Here is a 21205-nt window from a genome sequence, read left to right on the forward strand (position 1 = left end):
AGCTTCTTCCTGAAGGAGAGGTGGTCTTGGGTCAGGCGCAGGTCGGTCGGGAGGGAGTTCCAGGTCTTGGCGGCCAGGTAGGAGAAGGACCTTCCTCCTGTAGTTGCTCTTCGGATGCGGGGGACGGCGGCGAGGGCGTGGTTGGCTGAACGGAGGTGGCGTTTGGGAGCGTAGAAGTTGATCCGGCTGTTGAGGTAGCTCGGGCCTTGGTCGTGTAGGGCTTTGTGTGCGTGGGTGAGGAGGCGGAAGGTGATTCTTTTGTTGACGGGGAGCCAGTGAAGGTCTCTCAGATGTCCGGAGATGTGGCTGTGTCGTGGGATGTCGAGGTTGAGTCTGGCTGAGGCGTTCTGGATCCGCTGGAGTCTCTTCTGGAGCTTGGCAGTGGTACCGGCGTAGAGGGCGTTGCCGTAGTCCAGTCGGCTAGTGACGAGGGCCTGGGTGACGGTCTTCCTGGTCTCGGTGGGGATCCACCAGAAGATCTTCCGTAGCATGCGTAGGATGTTGAAGCACGCCGAGGAGACGTTGTTGACTTGCCTGGTCATGGAGAGGGAGGAGTCCAGGATGAAGCCCAGGTTGCGTGCATGGTCTGTCGGTTTGGGTGCGGTGCCCAGGGCGGGGGGCCACCAGGAGTCGTCCCAGGCGGAGGGTGAGGAGCCCAGGATGAGGACCTCCGTCTTGTCCGAGTTCAGTTTCAGGCGGCTGGTCGTCATCCACTCGGCTACCTCTTTCATCCCTTCGTGTAGGCTGGCTCTGGCGGTGGCGGGGTCGTTGGTCAGGGAGAGGATCAGCTGGGTGTCGTCGGCGTAGGAGATTATGCTGAGGTTGTGTTGGCGTGCGATGGCCGCGAGGGGGCTCATGTAGACGTTGAAGAGGGTGGGGCTCAGAGAGGATCCTTGAGGGACGCCGCAGATGACTTCGGAGGCTTCTGACTTGTACGGTGGTAGGCGGACTCTCTGTGTTCTTCCGTCGAGGAAGGAGATGATCCATTCCAGCGCCTTGTCCCGGATTCCGACGTTGCTGAGGCGCTGTACTAGGGTGCGGTGGCAGACAGTGTCGAATGCCGCGGAGAGGTCTAGGAGGATGAGGGCCGCTGTTTCTCCGTTGTCCATCAGGGCTCGGATGTCATCGGTGGCGGCGATGAGGGCGGTCTCGGTGCTGTGATTGGCTCGGAAGCCGGACTGTGAGGGGTCGAGGGATCCATTCGTCTCGAGGAAGGCGGCCATCTGCTTGTTGACGGTCTTCTCGATGACTTTGGCTGGAAACGGGGGGAGCGAGACGGGGCGGTAGTTCTTGAGTTCGGTGGGGTCCGCTGTTGGTTTCTTGAGTAGAGCGCTGAGTTCGGCGTGCTTCCAGCTCTCAGGGAAGGTGGCGGTGTCGAAGGATGTGTTGATGATGTCTCGCAGGTGGGGTGCGATGACAGCGTCGGCCTTGTTGAAGACGTGGTGAGGGCAGGGGTCGGTCGGTGATCCGGAGTGGATGGAGTTCATCGTGCGGATGGTGTCTTCGGTGCTGATCGGGGTCCAGGCGTGGAGGGTGGTGGTGGGGGGTGGTTGTTCGGTCCTGGTGTGCGTTGGTTGTTTGTTGAAGCTGTTGTGTATGTCCGCGATCTTGTTGTGGAAGTAAGAAGCGAGGGAGTCGCAGAGGTCTTGCGATGGGGTGATGTCGTTGTTTCCTGCGCTGGGGTTGGAAAGCTCTTTCACGATGTTGAAGAGTTCCTTGCTGTTGTGTGCGTTGTTGTCCAGCCGGTCCTTGAATGCAGTTTTCTTGGCGGCGCGGATCAGCTGGTGGTGCTTCCGAGTGGCCAGTTTGAGGGTGGTCCTGTTGTCCGGTGTAGGTTCCCTTCTCCAGACTTTCTCGAGGGCTCGGCAGTTCTTCTTGGAGCTCTTGAGTTCGTCGGTGAACCATGGGGCTTTCTTGCTGCCGGGTCTGCTGGGCGGGGTCCTCAGCGGGGCGAGCTCGTCCGCGCAGTTGCTGATCCACTTCGTGAGGTTCTCGGCGGCCTGGCTGGGGTTCGCTGAGCTGGCAGGAGGGTGCTGGCTCAGGGAGGTGTCGAGCTGGTCTGCTGTGATCTTGTTCCAACTTCTGCGGGCGGCCTGTTGCTGGTGGTGGTGGGTCGTCGTTCTCTTGAAGGCGAAGTGGACGCAGCTGTGGTCCGTCCAGTGGAATTCTGTGGCGTGGCTGAAGGCGACGTCTTTGCTGGATGAGAAGACGGCGTCGAGTGTGTGTCCGGCGAGGTGGGTGGGGGTGGACACCAGCTGCTTGAGTCCAAGATTGGCGAGGTTGTCGAGCAGGGTGCTGGTGTTGCGGTCGTTGTTGTTCTCCAGATGGAAGTTGAGGTCCCCCAGGAGGATGTAGTCAGCGGAGGGGAGGGCATGCGGGCTGACGAAGTCGGCAATGTCCTCGCTGAATTGTGTGCGTGGTCCCGGAGGTCGGTAGATCAGGGTGCCTCTAAGGGTGGTGTTTAGGTTGGTGTGGATCTGGAAATGCAGGTGTTCGGCGCTGGTCAGGGTGTTGTCGGTGCTGGTCGTGAGACGGATGGTGTTCCTGTGGATGATGGCGATGCCTCCTCCCATCTGGTTGGCGTTGCGGTCCCTCCGGACGATCTTGTAGCCCTCTGGGATGGCGATGGCGATGTCGGGGGCTGAAGAGGCGTTCATCCAGGTCTCCGTGAGGAAGGCAACGTCAGGGGCTGTGGCGTCTAGGAGGTTCCAGAGTTCGATGGCGTGTCTGTGGACGGAGCGGGTGTTGAGCAGGGTGGAGGTCAAGAGGCGCTGGAATTATGTGAAGCGCAAAACCAACCAGAAACTCGGCAACAACCAGAAGGCAGCAATGCAGACTGGAGGTGGGAGTCCAGCGCCACAGGAGGAGCTGGATGAGATGGAGGAAATGGTGTTCACAGTCATCAGTGTGGAGACGGTGGCAGGAGTTGGGGGACCGGACACTACTCAACATGACCTGACACAACAACAACAGGGTGAGTAACGACCAGGGACTGGGTGGACGGAGGAGATAGGCACAATGGCACACATGCACAAATAGGTATAGCATAGTGCACACCCACAATGATTTTGGATCATGTCCCTGATCCCCTTGGCACACTGCCGGACATTAAGTAACAGCAAGTAGGCCCACATCAACTACGTGCCCAGAGGGGGCCCTTCTCACACATCACCAATCTCACAACCAACCCATGCACATGTGCCAAACCCAGCAAAATGACATGTCTGTGAGCCACACTGACAATGCAAGTTACACTGCATGACAAATAGCATGGCTGCAGTCAATATATAATGACCTGTTGCACACCACGACACGGAGGTGGCTGAGTGTGGACCACATCCGTAAAGGAGCAGGTCACACTCTGACACATCCTTGTGCACAAACAACCCCTGACGTCAACAACACATCTGCAGACACACCATGTCCGAGAGTCCCAACTCCCACCAAGAGCCCTATTTATCCAAGTATGCAACATCTTTGCACTGTATAAGCACAGAAGTCAAAGGCACACCGCCTGAAAGGGAGAAGGGGGAGCAAAGGGAGAAGGGGCAGCAAAATCAGAGCTGCAGGGGCGACTCTCCTAAAATGCAGCACACACACATAACATTCAGAGCACATCAACAGTGACAGAAATGTGGTACAAACTGTAAGACGTTCACAAGAGAACAGAGGGCACAACTGGTGCCGCTTGTGTGTAGAAACTGGGCAATCACATTTGGCACAGCAGGAAAATGTGAGATGATAATGTACAAGTACAAACACACATCCGTGATGTTATCGAAATGTCCACTGTCCCACATTAAATAGGCAGCTCCTCCCAAACAGTCACAATTTACATTGTCATCCAGTCTGTATATAAACTTGTACAATGCGTCAACATACATGTGAACACAATGTTAAACTACATCTCCCCTTTACATTGCAGAGGGAAAGTCAACACCTCCTGCAGAGCAGACCGAACATCTCTTTACTGATGACAAAGAGGACCTCCACACCTTCAACACCGACGCCCTCCAAGAGCTCATGGACAGCTTCGGCAACTCATCTCCAGGAGCAGGGCAGCCCAGCTGCATCAAGGAGACCTCTCTCCCTGCATAGACCACACAGCAGGAAGCATCCACCACCACGGCTGTCTCCCAGGACCCCCATAAACAACACATGGCCTTCCAACGTTGTATGTTGGGGTGCCGGGAGAAGATGGCTGATCAGGTGTGTGGGGTTCGACCTCATGGCAGCCAAACTAGATGCCATATGTGGGTGTCTAAGTCCCATCAGGGACCACTTACAGTCCTTAACTCACACCCACAGTCTGCTCCATGCTCTCCAACGATCCATGGCTGACATCGCTGGAGTCCTGACTCCGAGACAAGAACAACTGTCTAGTCAGAGTGACTCCAGCGATGTCAGCCGGGTGTTGGGACACATGCGGAGGATCATGGAGAAAATGAAGCGGATGCAGGCAGAAAGAATGTCTGCCATGGCGGCACACCAGCGAGATGTAGCTGGGTTCTTCCATGCCCTGCAGACCCTCATCATGGCATTGCTGCCACAAGGTCTGGCGCAGATGAATGCTGCTGCTACTACTCCATCCACATGTCTGCCCCTGAAGTGTCAGTGACATACAGTGCTGCCGACAATCCACCTCCGGCCAATGATGTGTCACTACCACACAGTGATGCAGATAAAACAATACTACCCACATGTGTGGCACATGACACATCAGACGACGAAGACGCGGATGATTCTGCCTTAGTGGTAAGAAGGAAGCGGTAGCATTCAGCTCCGCCATATGGCCTGTTTCTGCTTGGTTTGGCAGTCTGCATCATTACCTTCCACTGTCCCCTGATACACTCTGCGACACTCACCTTGGACCTCGACATGGACTGCCATATTCTGCGTGGTTACCAATGACACAGCAATCAGACATCGGACTGAACTCTTCCTCTACCAATGAAATTGTCAATCCCTAAAGGACTCTGGCTGGCCCTCCACGGAGCAACAATGTAAAGTGGGGTCTGCTTGGCCCTGTACTGCTCCAGCTTAAACACTCCACCGAATGTAAATAAAACATTCTTATTTACACAGATGTGTCATGTCTTTGATCAATCAAGTATGAAAGTATGGATCAATGTAGGGGCAGTGATTCCCCTTCACATCCATGTTGCTAATGTTGTGGGACTTGAGTCACAGGGTGCAACTCTCTGCATCATGGTGGTACATATTTGACTCCAAAAGACACCCTGTTGTCATTTCTTGGTCACAAATGGCAGCCTTCATGTCATGAATTTGGACACATGTGATACGCCGCTGAGTGAGATTACGTACTGTCGTTGACACCCTGAAATGGCATTTTGAATAAGTGACGCTCTAAACAACCGCTCAGTACAGAGGTGACAGACCCACCATCTAATTGCCATTTGTGAGATTGTTAGCACTAAATGTTGCACTTACACTTGTCAGAGTGATGTGCTTATGCAAAGGAGTGACATGCACACATGGAATGAGTGTTAGAATGTCTTAATTAGCACATGCTGTGCCTGCGGTCATTTTGTCCTGTCCGATGATTGCTAAGGACAGTCACAATGTGACGTGCTCATGTGAAGAAATTGTTAAAGATTGTGTTCCTTCGGGCTATTCCTGCTGCAGCTGCAGTGGGGTGTGGTCCACCTGCCTCATCTTCATCATCATCGTCTTTGCATCTGGCGCTTGGATCCATGGGGCATTGGTGCGTAAACATATGTTGTGCAACGCACAACATGCAATGATCATCTTGCACACTATTTCCGGGCTGTACAGGAGTCTTCCACCTGTGATGTCCAGGCACCTGCAGCTTCACTTTAACACACCAAATGAGTGCGCCACAATGGCCCATCTGCGTTTGTGGGCCGCATTGTACTGCCTCTGGGCCTGGGTGTTCGTGTCTCGAAGGGGTGTCATCATCCACGGGCAGAGTGCATATCCTTGATCACCAGTGATAGGGGAGAGAGATATGTGTCAATCGGTGGTTTGGCATTTCGTGTTGGCAGGCTTATTAGTTTTGTGGTGTGTGATGTGTGCAACTTTGGGATTCATGTTTGATATGTATTGCTTGTGGCAAATGAGCGGCATCCATGTGTATTACGTTGCCTCGCAGCTGCTCCTCACTCCCCCTCGAGCCTATTTACTTGTGTGCGCTGCGCGGCTGCATCACTTTCACTCCTAAGACACACCATTGTCATGACTGTCTGCGCATGTCCCCAAGCCTGACAACGACACTGTGATATTGGCCGTTGAAGGGGCTCAGCCACGTGTGTGTAGGCCTAGGGTCAGCATATGGCATACACAGAGACACACGCCGTATTTACTTTGGTGGCCATCCCGGAAACGATACCAGCTTGTGACTAATAAATAGTTTTTTGCTTTCACAAAGCCAGGTATCATTATAGATTCACTTTTCCAAACACCCCTGACCCTACCTACACTCACTCCAACTCACATAGCACTCACAATTATTTAAGGTGCTCCAGCGTAGTCGCTAGTCAAAGCACGCCCCGTCCCGCAGCGGAACGGGAAGACCCCGATGATGAAGCATGACACCAAGGGCCCTTTTGGTGTGTGAGGGGTATTTTAACAAACACTGTAAATGCCAACAATATCTGGACTCACAGTTAACTACTTGAGGTTGGACCTTTTTTGATTATCTGACCCATCCCGGAAGTGAACCATGCCCAGAGCCCCAGTCTATTTATTCCCACTCCTACGCTGGACTGGCATACACCGGCCCAGCCCACCCCGCTTACGCTTACGCTTACAGGGGGGACGACATACCTACATGTCCAATGTCTTCCCCAATGCCTGAGGTGACATGGTTGCGTCACCTGTCCACAACACTGCAAACACCAGCAGTATATGTCTACATGGACATGTCTGTGCTCTGCATACTGAAGTCTGTCCAGCACATCACCCCACACTTGGCATTGTGTACATTCTTATTCATGGGTCACTTGCCTCCTTCACACAGAATTGGTTCCCACCTCTCCCCACATTCTGCAATTGTGTGGCAGTGGAGCCTTGACGTGGATGGTTTGTCTACATGGCTGGCCACGGTTACCACAGTTACTTCTGTTTATGTGTCTGGTAGGTGGGCATGTTGTTTGGCATGTTGTATGTGATTTTGTAACATGTGCATTCTCACAGTTGTGAGTTGCATGATTGTGGAGTTGAAGTGTGTTCATTTGGTACTTACCAATAAGCACTGTATTTCCGTAGGTGCCATCCTGGAAGCGCTGGTTGGTGATGGACTGTCAGAAAATGTAGGAATCATGCACACTGCCAGGGTAGTTGGCGACGACGTTGGTGAAGAGTCCCCGGTGGTCCACTCTTGCCTGCACATTGATGGAATGCGTGTGCTTTCTGTTGTGATAATTGTGTGCAGTGTCGGCAGGGGGCACAATAGGACATGTGTGCAGTCAATTGCCCCTAACATGTGCGGGAAGCCAGCTATGGCGTAGAAACCTTTCTTGCTCTCCAGCTGTTTCTACGCATTGTGGTGGAAGTGAAGGTGCTGCGGTACCAAGCTGATGATGGCATCCAAGACTGGTATGAGGGACTTTGATAGGGCTGACTGTGAGACTCCTCCAACTATCTCAGTTATTCGTTGGAAGGTACTAGAGGCCAATAGGTGCAGCACAGCCAGAAGATTTGTCTGCGGAGGGATGTTGGTTCTCCGCTGTGTTGGTACTGACAGCCTGTGGGCAATGTGGGTCAGGATGCAGAGGCTGATTATCCTTTTGAGCCTGTAGTGGGCTACAACATCCTTTGGCGTTAAGTCTGTGAGGCTGGTGCGTTTTTGAAAGGTCCGCTGTCTTGTTCTGCGCTGCCTCTGTGGCAGTCCGGGAGGGGGGTGGTCTGAGGGAGGGGGCTCCTAGCGGTGTTGGAAGTGGGTGTTGTGGCCCTCTTGGTTCTCCAAGCTGCATGATCATTAGCTCCATGACACGTGTTGGTCTTTAGATGTGGCTCTGGGCTGGGCTCCCTTTTATACTGCAGGTTGTCATCCTGATTAACACCATTAGATGGCAGTTGTTAAATCCCTGCTGCTAACGTGCCTTATCGCCTCTTTTTGGATTGCATTACCGATCTGGCTGATCGTTGAGAATATCACAAAGTGGTGTTTTTGTGTATTGTTGTACAGGAACGCCTACTCTGCATATCGTTAGGGTTAGCTGTCGCTCTCATCCTTTGCAATGTTTTTTGCGGCAGCTATCGCTGGAAAACTGGCGATATCGGCTGTTTGCACCAGTTTGACAATAGGGCGATAAATCTATTGCCACTTTATCGGCGATAAGTCCTTGAGAATATGACCCTACCTTTTCAGTTACTTCTCAAGAAGTTATTTCTCTAGAAGTAATACAGAGCAAATTTACATAGGGAATCATTTAGGGGTGGGTGGAATATTCCGTTGGTCGAATTTTGCTTGCTTCTCATCACAAGACATGGAGTTCCAGCCAAATTCCACCAGTTGCCGCATGGTGGAAATGTTTGCCCACATGCGGCTCCAGAACAGTCAGTTGGTGAGCGTGAGCGAGATTTGGTGTCCATAGCATGATTTCTGGTCGCTAGCAGGACATTGGGTGAGAATTTTCTAATGCGGGCAGTTGCAACCATTCAGATTCAGAAGGCCACCACATGAGAAGAAATTGTACTCCACCTGCAGCAAAATCAACTTTAGTTGCTGTACACTATGGAGTACTGCATGGTACCGTTTGTACTGATTTTTCAGAGCGGAACATGCTACTGGGACAAAATCACAGCTCAATAAATGTGAAATGCCTATTTCTGCCTGTTGGTGGAATTCCACAGAATCTCGTGAAGTCAAGACTTGCCCACCTCTAGAATCATTCTAATAAGTACACCTCTTAGGCCTCATTACAAGGTCAGAACTATTTTCCAATCCCTGGGCAAGCATATATTTGCACAGGGATCAAAATTACTAGTTGAGTGTTGACTATCGCACCCTTCCATTTTAGTGCTCCTTATGTTGACATATAATTAGGCCAGGTTTGTATCTAACGTATGTATTATTATGAAATCCCTACCACACACAATACAACCAACAATTGGTTTGACGTAAACACCTATTCACTAACATTGTTAAACAGAGATGTGTTAAAAGAGTTGTGTCTCTTTGTGGCAAAAGTTTAATTTTCTCTAACCTTTACAACTTTCTATATGTGCCTTAATGAACCGCACACATAAATACTTGAAAACATATTAATCTATATCTGAGTATAGCACTTTATACTCAAACTATACCTTTCCAGTACAAAACCGACACTAGATATGACACATCTTCGTAGAATCGTGCAAGTGTGTGTGCGTAGAGAAAGACCAAAGTGTTCCTGCATAGGACGAATGAGAATTAATAGTAGCTATGGTGCTAAATCGGTTCTCTATCTTCGAAACAATTCAGTACAGCCCTTAGATTTGTTCCATTATTTTCAGATTACTCATGCTGAAAGTATCAGGGACGAGAGTACAAAAAAATGATCCTTATGCCTTTACATATGATAACAGAGGCGTACATTGGGCTCTCAAGTGGGTTCATATTTGCATGCTAGTATGCACACCTAGCCCTGAGGATTATGTAGTCTCAAACATGAAACTATTATGCAATGTATTCACCAATACAAATGAAGGAGCACAATATCAAAAATTGAAAGACAATATGATGCACAGTAATCTGGATTAGTGATTGGTTTCCTGCTCATTGAGCTCATATATTGAACCATTTCTAATTTTCTATTGTATTGAACAGTGACATCAACATCAACAAGTACTCCCTCATCAACGAGCACTACAACTACTACTCCATCTACAACAAGTACCCCGTCCACTACAAGTACCACAAGCACATCCACTACAACAACCACTACTCCCTCTTCAACAAGCACTACAACTACTACTCCATCTACAACTAGTACTCCTTCCACTACAAGTACTACAAGTACACCCAGTACAACAACAAGTACACCCTCTTCAACAAGCACTACAACTACCACTCCATCTACAACAAGTACTCCCTCCACTACAAGTACTACAAGCACACCAACTACAACAACCAGTACTCCCTCTTCAACAAGCACTACAACAACTACTCCATCTACAACAAGTACTCCCTCCAGTACAAGTACCACAAGCACAACCACTACAACAACCACTACCCCCTCATCAACAAGCACTACAACTACTACTCCATCTACAACAAGTACTACCTCCACTACAAGTACCACAAGCACAACCACTACAACAACCACTACTCCCTCATCAACAAGCACTACAACTACTACTCCATCTACAACAAGTACTCCCTCCACTACAAGTACCACAAGCACAACCACTACAACAACCACTACTCCCTCATCAACAAGCACTACAACTACTACTCCATCTACAACTAGTACTCCTTCCACAACAAGTACTACAAGTACACCCAGTACAACAACAAGTACTCCCTCATCAACAAGCACTACAACTACCACTCCATCTACAACAAGTACTCCCTCCAGTACAAGTACCACAAGCACAACCACTACAACAACCACTACTCCCTCGTCAACAAGCACTACAACTACTACTCCATCTACAACAAGTACTCCCTCCACTACAAGTACCACAAGCACAACCACTACAACAACCACTACTCCCTCATCAACAAGCACTACAACTACTACTCCATCTACAACAAGTACTCCCTCCACTACAAGTACCACAAGCACAACCACTACAACAACCACTACTCCCTCATCAACAAGCACTACAACTACTACTCCATCTACAACTAGTACTCCTTCCACAACAAGTACTACAAGTACACCCAGTACAACAACAAGTACTCCCTCGTCAACAAGCACTACAACTACCACTCCATCTACAACAAGTACTCCCTCCACTACAAGGACTACAAGCACACCAACTACAACAACCACTACTCCCTCATCAACAACTACTACAACTACCACTCCATCTACAACAAGTACTCCATCCACTACAAGTACTACAAGCACACCAACTACAACAACCAGTACTCCCTCTTCAACAAGCACTACAACTACCACTCCATCTACAACAAGTACTCCCTCCACTACAAGTACTACAAGCACACCCACTACAACAACCACTACTCCCTCTTCAACAAGCACTACAACTACTACTCCATCTACAACTAGTACTCCTTCCACTACAAGTACTACAAGTACACCCAGTACAACAACAAGTACTCCCTCTTCAACAAGCACTACAACTACCACTCCATCTACAACAAGTACTCCCTCCACTACAAGTACTACAACTACACCAACTACAACAACCAGTACTCCCTCGTCAACAAGCACTACAACTACCACTCCATCTACAACAAGTACTCCCTCTTCAACAAGCACTACAACTACTACTCCATCTACAACAAGTACTCCCTCTTCAACAAGTACTACAACTAGTACTACCTCCACTACCAGTACTACAAGCAAACCTACTACTACAACCAGTAGTACTTCCACAATAAGCACTTCATCAAGTGGTAAGAAATTATTAATATTTTTTTATATGTTTTCTTCTGACTATACTGTTGAAAGTCTGGTTTCTCTTTTTTTCATAATTTGTAATATATCCTCTCTGGAGTTGTGCTTCTATATTATTTTAGTTCACTAACTCTGTAACTGCAACTTTGGTTTTGTTGATGTAAAACACTTACAATAGCATAGACGGAACTGCACATTGTATTGTGCAAAGGTGTCATGTGTGTATTTTTTTATTTTAGCATGTTTATGTTTCAAACAATTATATTTATGTCTCATACAACAATTAGGATTGCAGAAAGTGTCAGTCAAAGGGGCGTACATTTGATTGATTGTTTTGAGGTACCATTTGTATCTACCCTGAATTATCGTGTTGGCATGGCTCTTCTTGTAGCCTTCTTACAGTTCTATTAGTTTCAACTGTATTTGCGCAGTCTGGCTTTCAGAACATTTTATAATGTTTTGTCCGTACTATAAAAAAGGAATCGTGCTAGGGAAATTGACTAATATGTTTAGGTTGCTTTAGGATTCTCAAATATTCTTCTTTTTTTACAAGAAAGAATTCAGAAATAGTGTTTGTTTGCAAGCTTTAATCAGACGTCTCTTGATTGCGTGTGGTCTATTTATTCTTCTCCATATCATGCTATCTGCCACTGGGACATTGGGTACATAGTTTAATTGTCATCAACATTAAAAACATATGAGGAATTTCATCATGTGAAAAGGACCAAAGTATCATAGCTGAGTGGCTAGTGTAATTGACTGACATGTTCTATGTCATTTGGTCACCTGGTGCCTCCTTACCTTCGCATGACTAAATCTGCCAAAGGACTATTTTTCTTATTACCAAACAGGTGCCTCTGGGCCATATTTTCACAAAAGACACAACACAGCAGCCCAAAATGCTGGGCTGCATTGCTTGACAGGGAGGAAGCAGGAGAGCGCCATATCTACAGATACATGACTCTCTCCTCCCCGCTCCCTAGCGCCATCGCTGATTTCATCTGCTGTGTGCCATGCACACACCTTAGCGATATAGCGTTAATGTGCTTGTCTGAGTCTGGCATAGGTTTTTTACAGGAAGGCTACCCTTCCTGTACAAAATATGCCTAGACAAGTTCAAACACGTCTCCCTCTTTGTATGTATGCCGCACAGTGCAGTACGCATGCAAAGTAGGAAAAGAAAGGAGATATGAAAAACATTTCTCCTGTTAAAATTTCCTTAGATGGCATTAACTTTTAGCGCTAAACCTTGTCTACAATTGTTTGTAGATAAGGTTTTGCATCAAAAGGCATGAGTGGTTGCATGGGAACATCCATGTACCACCAATGTAACGCCCTGTTGGCACTCAGTAACGCACAGCAATGCTTTACTTCACTTGTAGGGTACTTGCCAATGGAAAGCAAGTTTTCCCCTGGAAAGTAAATTGGTAAAAAAACATTTTCTCCTGGTTTTGTGGCACTGACCCAGCACTAAATGATTGAAAATCTACCCCTTCATTTTTAAGTGCAGGGGTGCACGTATATTTGGTTCTTGTAGTTTCAAATGTGTATCTTTGGTCCATGTCGCCTGTTTGATGTCTTATTGAATTTTATCAGACGTCCCTCCAGTTTGGTATTGTTTTAGGTAAAAGGAATGTTGCCTGCAACCTGGTTGTTTCTGAACATAGACTTATCACAGGCAAACACACTTACTTCAATTTTCCCTTCTCCCTAGTGTTTAGTTTGTTGGTTCTTTATCCTCAGAGGATTATCTTGCAGGCCATAGCAATTAAGCTCTGCTCTCACCTGCAAAACAATGAGTATTGAATTCTTTTCACAATGAAGTTGGCCTCATGCATTTATCATGAATTTACATTGCAACTTTGGCTTTTATTTAAATTCAGCCCCCGAAAATTCAAAAGCGTTCACTAAACGAATGCTGAGCACAGACATGCTTTTGGTGTCAGCTCAGGTGTAACAAGCATTTGCAGTGTAATCGGCCTCACCTTTGGGACCTTATAAGTATTTAACTATGCAGCACATTATGGTGGGAGCTCTAATATCTACTGTTGTTGAATATGGAGGCTTCAACACTAATAGGCACATTATCGCATTATACAAGGTTTATGATAATATTTACAAAGCAGTTTCAGCGGCTCTGGCAGAGTGTAAGCGCCCAAGTTAAACACATCATCACTTAAGGGCCGTATTTTCAAGTGTATGCCAGTAGCCATTTGTATCAAGTTAATGTCAAATGCTGGAGGTCAACTGTCTCAGTGTGTTAGGAATGCTGACACAAGCCTCTGAAATGTTAAATCTTAAATGGTCTTTTGGTTCAATTTGTATTACAATGTAGCTTTTGCCATCCATTCTGTTAAAACTGCTAAGGAAAACCCTTAGTGTAAAGTTTGTTGAGCTTTAAAATGCCTTTTGACAGCTTTGAATGTAAATGTATACCTAGTAAAGTTTGTATCATCCGCGATTTACTAATGGTGAGCTGCCATTCCGTAAAACAAGCACTGCTAACAATCCCCATCTTCTAAATACAAACACCCTATGGTGCACGAGTGACGTATATATTACAATCTACATATATGCAGGGCTTTATGTGGGCCGATTTCCTCCGGGTCTCTGGCCTCGTAGTAAATTTAAGACGAACATTGAAACTCATCCCTATATTCACTACCTTAATTCTACTGGCAAATAACACATCGATCTTCGAACAAGTAATTAAAAAAAACGTTATGGTAATGCTGGCACTTTAACATGTACCAAAATACTAGTTATGTGTTTAAGCCTCAATTACATAGGTCACGCCTCTTTCAGAAATTCCTCCACTTTTTGCATCCCAGACTTAAAACTCTGTATAATATATATACATATATATATATTCACTGAAAAAACCATAGGTTTCAGGAGTTATATAGTTAGGAATTAGCTTTTAAAAAACCTTTGAAATTCACTCAAAAAACTATAAGTTTTAGTGGTGTTATAGTTAGCTGGACATTTTACTCATACAAAACCATTGAAATTGCTCCTATATAGTTAGTTGTACTAACTATATTTCGCGCACCCGCAATCCACTGCTGATGATGTCACATATTAGATCATTCATGACATGGTCAGTGACATCACTGATGACATCTCAAATGACATCACTGATGACATCACTGATGACATCATCCAGTGAATGTGGTTTGCTTCGTTATTTAAATATGCATTATATATATAGCAATTTGCATTGAAGAATAAGTGGATATATATAAATAAATATTTGGATAGAGGATTTAGTAGCAGTGTAATTGACTGTTTACTTGACCAATTTATAATGTCTCACTAAATATAGTGGATAGTGACTAAACTGTGTGAATATCTGTATCACTTTGTCTGTTTTTTGTGTAAACTGATTCTACAGTTGGTTACTAGCTATGTGAAAGTCTATATTAGTTATTGATTAGTTAACTGAGTATTTGTATGGGAGTGTGAAAGTGTGTGTGGTTCGGTGGGGGGTGTGTGACTGTCCAAAGATGTGTGAATAGTTGATTCAGTAGATATATGAAGTTAAAACTACATGTTCTAACAGTTGTTTGGGTGAGTGAATATCTTTATGGGTGTGGTGATGAGCAAATATATTTCTCAATGGTACAGGTCCAACAAACTAGAAAAATAAAAGGCAGTGTGTGTGTCAGTTGTTGTATATAAATAAGTATACATAAGACACAATGATTGTGTGAGTGACTATATGGATAACTGTATACTTGTAATAATGATTTTATAATTCACTAAGTATGACTTACTATCTAAATGAATAGAAGAAGTGGTGTTTGTATAAGTGTTTTGCTAAGTAAATATGTAAGTATGATCCATTGTTTGCATAAGTGAGTAGGATGACTTCATATGTGAATAGGATGCATGCTGTTGTCTAATGTCGATATAGATGTATAAGTATTTTTGATAGTGTTCTATTGTTCATTGACAGCATGTATGAGTGAATCCATAGGTAAGTGATTAGATGTGTGTATACATCTATGAATCACTGAGTGGATTTTTAGATACTTGTATTGCTGTGACAATGGATTAAAATATGATACTCTGTATTTTACAAAGAGTGATGAAAAATTGTAATAGTGTATGAAAAGGTGTATGTGATTGTCACGTGGATGATGTCATCAGTGATGTCATCAGTGATGTCATTTGAGATGTCATCAGTGATGTCACTGACCATGTCATGAATGATCTAATATGTGACATCATCAGCAGTGGATTGCAGGTGCGCGAAATATAGTTAGTACAACTAACTATATAGGAGCAATTTCAATGGTTTTGTATGAGTAAAATGTCCAGCTAACTATAACACCACTAAAACTTATAGTTATTTGAGTGAATTTCAAAGGTTTTTTAAAAGCTAATTCCTAACTATATAACTCCTGAAACCTATGGTTTTTTCAGTGAATTTCAAAGGTTTTTTAAATGCTAATTCCTAACTATATAAGACCTAAAAGCTATGGTTTTTTCAGTGAATTTGCAAGGTTTTTTAAATGCTATTTCCTAACTATATAAGGCCTGAAACCTATGGTTTTTTCAGTGAATTTCTAAGGTTTTTTAAATGCTAATTCCTAACTATATAAGGCGTGAAACCTATGGTTTTTTCAGTGAATTTGCAAGGTTTTTTTAAATGCTAATTCCTAACTATATAAGGCCTGAAACCCATGGTTTTTTCTGTGAATTTCAAAGGTTTTTTAAATGCTAATTCCTAACTATATAAGGCCTGAAACCTATGTTTTTTTCAGTGAATTCGCAAGGTTTTTTAAATGCTAATTCCTAACTATATAAGGCCTGAAACCTATGGTTTTTTCATTGAATTCGCAAGGTTTTTTTAAATGCTAATTCTATTAGCGGATAACGTTTTTGTATATTAAAACGTTTGTTAGCAAAGCAGGCATTTGAGATTTGAAAGAGTTTTAAAGCACAGGCTCTTTTGTCTCTGGTGGCCATCTTGGGAGACTGCATATCAGAATTTTTTTTAATGAAATATAAGAGGATTTGAGAAGTCACTCAAAATGTGCCCTAATTATTCTTTCTTCAGCACTAATCATAATTACTATGGCAAAATGAACCCCCTCATTTTGTTCCTTTGCAAATTAAATGTTTTAAGTGTTAACACTTTATTCCAATCAAGATGACTTCAGGTGTGCCATACTTTTGTCATAAGTAAGACTGTTAGCGCTCTAGTTGTTCTTTAGAACACTCTGGGACATTCTGTCATTGGGCTATAGTTGGGCTACATCTGTCTGATATTTGGGCTACATTTGTTTTTTTTTGTCTCTGGTGGCCATCTTTGGGCTACATTGGGCTACATTGGCCTACATTGGGCTACATTTGGGCTCTAACATATATATAGCCCAATGTAGCCCAATATATATTTTTTCAAAGTTAATTTTCGTAAAAACCCCTGGAGCACATATCTTGAGACATAACAAAGGCACATCGGGCTACCAGTCCCTACAATTTTGCCAAGTTTGTTGGAAAACCATTCAGCCGTTCGGGCTAAAAGTGAGTCCAACCGCCCTATGGAAATCAACATGGGGAAAACACGTTTTGGGACCCCCCTTTTATCTCGGCCCCCGCTTGACGAATCCCCCCCCCAAACTTTCAGGGAAGGACCGGAGCGCCGCGAGGCAAAGTTAAGGAAAATTTCAGGAAGATTCCTCAACCGGCGCCAGAGTTATTCCCAATAGAATGTTGCGATTTCCCTATGGAAAACAATCCTAACTATTTTTTAAATCTCAAATGCCTGCTTTGCTAACAGAGTTTTTAAGCACAGGCTCTTTTGTCTCTGGTGGCCATCTTGGGAGACTGCATATCAGAATTTTTTAATGAAATATAAGAGGATTTGAGAAGTCACTCAAAATGTGCCCTTATTTTTCTTTCTTCAGCACTAATCATAATTTCTATGGCAAAATGAACCCCCTCATTTTGTTCCTTTGCAAATTAAATGTTTTAAGTGTTAACACTTTATTCCAATCAAGATGACTTCAGGTGTGCCATACTTTTGTCATAAGTAACACTGTTAGCGCTCTAGTTGTTCTTTAGAACACTCTGGGACATTCTGTCATTGGGCTATAGTTGGGCTACATCTGGCTGATATTTGGGCTAAATTTGTTTTTTTTGTCTCTGGTGGCCATCTTTGGGCTACATTGGGCTACATTGGGCTACATTTGAGCTCTAACATATATATAGCTCAATGTAGCCGAATATATATTTTTTTCAAAGTTAATTTTCGTAAAAACCACTGGAGCACATATCTTGAGACATAGCAAAGGCACATCGGGCTACCAGTCCCTACAATTTTGCCAAGTTTGGTGGAAAACCATTCAGCCGTTCGGGCTAAAAGTGAGTCCAACCCCCCTATGGGAATTAACATGGGGAGACCCCCCTTTTATCTCGGCCCCCGCTTGAGGAATCCCCCCCCCCCAAACTTTCAGGGAAGGACCGGAGCGCCGCGAGGCAAAGTTAAGGAAAATTTCAGGAAGATTCCTCAACCGGCGCCAAAGTTATTCCCAATAGAGTGTTGCGATTTCCCTATGGAAAACAATCCTGACTATATATACCTACTGGCTATCGCCAGTAGGTAATATATATATATAATATATATATATATATATATATATATATATATATATATATATATATATATATATATATCCTGGAAACTCGAACCACTTCCTGATTCCACCCACGGCGGATTTAGGCGAGGAAATGTAAATGTAAATGTAGTTGAGCTTATATAGCGCACAGCTACCCGCAGTGGGTTTCCCGGCACTTGCTTAGGGAACCCTTCCTGGTATTCCCCTGTGAGATAGCAGGGTATCCACAAGGTGAAAGTCAGGCATCCCGCCACGAGGGGCCGTTGTGGAGATTAAGCAAGCTATTGCCCAGAGTCGCAGAGTGTGAACCCGTGAGTCGAGGAGGCACCGGGGCGAGAATTATCGAGTCCGTGGAATTTTTAGACCAAGACCCCGCCGAGGCAGGGAATTGAACCCTGGTCCAGGACCGATCTCAGCTTCCGGGTCTGCTGCCTCTAACCCCTGAGCCACACTTCTCCGTGAGACACAGACCTCCGAGGTTTTCATGTGGGCAAAAATCACCTTCACACTAAGAGCACAGGCATCACGATGATCTCTATGGGGGCTGCCATGACAGTTTTATATACAAGTAAATACTCTTAAAACCCTTACCCCATCTACATAATCCCATACCCTGAACATTAAACCCCTTACCACCGCTCTACAGTATGATACCCAAATGTATTTTCCTCTACACCTCCGCATTTGTGCAGGAAAAGAGATCTGAACAGTATTTCTATACAATTATAGGGGATGAAAGAAACATTTTGGGGCTTGGCCATTATCTCCAAACTAGAACCGAACACAAGAACAGAATCGAGCCAATTCAACTTTCAATGGTGCATTGGCTACAGAGAACTCTAACTCTGTCTACAAAGGTAAAGGGTGTACAGCTGCAGGCTTACACCGCAAAAGCTATTTATTACGGTATTATACGTATATTGATTGTTTACATAGCACTTTTCTAGCCAAAGAGAAAGAAAACAAGAGACACAAAAATGAAACAGGTTTTGTAGGATCATCATCTGTTTTGTAGGTGGTGTTTTAGTATCCCTTGTACTTCATTCGAATGTCTCTAACTCACCTCGTTTCATCAAAGAACGAAAATAATGAAAGGAGTATGAGCAGAGTTGGATCCTTAAACTGTGTTACTACTAACAATATAAAGTTGTCAGAAACAGACCCTCCAAATTCCCCGCCCCCATCCCCCAACCCTGGTGCTGGTACGAACGATCTTATACTACCTAGCTAGCTAAGTCTAACACTAAGCAACTCCCTCAGATCCTATCCTAGTGGTAATATACAAAAATATTTGTGTCGACTGTATACGAAATATTCCTTTATTATTGCCACCATGTCACAAGATTTAAAGTCTAATAATTACAGGTTATCAATCACTCATTAAGAAGTCTACATGTCTGCTCCATGCCTCAAATTAAACGTACATTCTTCAGTACATGCACTATAGCAGCATGTTACAGGAGTTGATATCTAATATGCAGATTATGCCCAAGGGGCACATATGTGCTCACATGACGAAAACACTCTTTGCATGAAACAGCAATACATACAGATGCTGTCAACAGATAAGAATTATCAGTCCGAGTACTTCTTTGAAGAGACATGCATCGTGACCCTAGAACGTAACCCATTTCTGAAGGTTATAGTTGGGAAAAGGGTTGCTAGGAGTGCCCATCAGAGTAATTTACACCACACTTATCTTCTCCTGATAGCATGTGAACAAGCGGGATGGGAAAAAGAAAAAAGATTTCCTGTCTAACAGCTGATTCACCTGGTATCCCAGTTCTAGACCACTTTGCAGGTAATGCCCCTCACTTGTAGGCACATGGTTATTAATGCTCTATCGGAGAACACCTTGTGATCCGGTTACCCCACTACCCCTGGAGCTGCAAGTAATGCCTGGTGCCATTGGTTTAACTCACTACTCTTGTGCAAACCTAGCACAGACAACATCGATCGACTCCAACACATACCTGGCTGCTGCAGTCCTGTGGTAAATTCCTGCTCAGAATCTTTCTGCGGTTGCACAGCTCCCAGCGTGTTTTTTCAGCCTGTTCTGGATCTCTTCGGTATCCAGCTCCCACTCCACCTCCACCTCTTGGGGGGTATGGGTGGGGGCGGAGTGAGCGGGGGTGACCTACACGAGTCCTAGATTTTAGTTAAGGTGGGAGCTCTCCGAGAAGGAAACGTGAGGCCCCTCCCAAACCGTCAACCTGGAGTAACAACAGTGGAAGCATATGTGCGTCAGGGACTAGCCACGTCGCAACTCAAGCAGAGGGTGCTGCTGGGGCCTACAAATGAGCTGGGACGCTCTGCGCTTAACCAGCTGTGGCTTGCCTGACCTGCTACTGTTTCCCGAGTCTCCTTCACAGTGGCAGCTGTCCATGTCCCCTGTGCGCACAGCCACATCGGTAGTAGGAGTTCCTGCAGGTCGGTGATGTGGGGAGGGGGAGGGCAGGGTGTGGGGTAGTAATGTATGGATTACGGAGTTTAACAGGTAAGTAAACATATAAATAAATAAAAAGAATTTTGTTGCGTGCACTGCATCACAAAATGCGATGCAGTGAGCGCAACGAAATTCATTTTATTTATTTATATGTTTACTTAACAGTTAAACCCTGTAATCCATACATTACTACCCCCCACCCTGCTCCTCCCACTCCCCACTTCACCGCCCTGCAGGAACTCCTACTACAGACCGCGGCTGTGTGCGCAGCGGTGCTCCCATGTGTGTTGTGCACAGCTCCTCCCCGTCACCAAAGCACACTGCTTGGAAGTTTGTATGTGGCTCACTCTTCCTCCGAGTCTGCACTGCCCCCATTGCCGACGCAGGCTAATGACACTTCAGTGCCCCGCACTCTGGCCTCGCAGCTCTCTGTAAACACAACTTTCTTCCTGCCTACAAAGCCGCGTGGGGCTCACGGTGAACAGCAGTATCCGCCCGGGAGGAAACGGGACCCTGGGCAGGCAGAAACACATGAACGTGAGGGGGGAAGGGGACTGAGAAGTCACGGACTGCAGGAG

General features: G+C 45.5%; 1 protein-coding gene across 1 annotated transcript in view; it reads left to right on the forward strand.

The window, feature by feature from the left end:
* The window catches only part of LOC144824333 (uncharacterized), a 610480-nt gene that overhangs the window by 251310 nt on the left and 337965 nt on the right, over positions 1 to 21205 (forward strand). The window contains exon 13 of the mRNA XM_078683450.1: positions 9794 to 11554. Coding sequence (XP_078539576.1) covers positions 9794 to 11554 — 1761 coding nt within the window. The remainder of the gene's footprint in view (positions 1 to 9793; positions 11555 to 21205) is intronic.

Source organism: Lissotriton helveticus, chromosome 3_1 (assembly GCF_964261635.1).
Source record: "Lissotriton helveticus chromosome 3_1, aLisHel1.1, whole genome shotgun sequence".
NCBI lineage: Eukaryota > Metazoa > Chordata > Amphibia > Caudata > Salamandridae > Lissotriton > Lissotriton helveticus.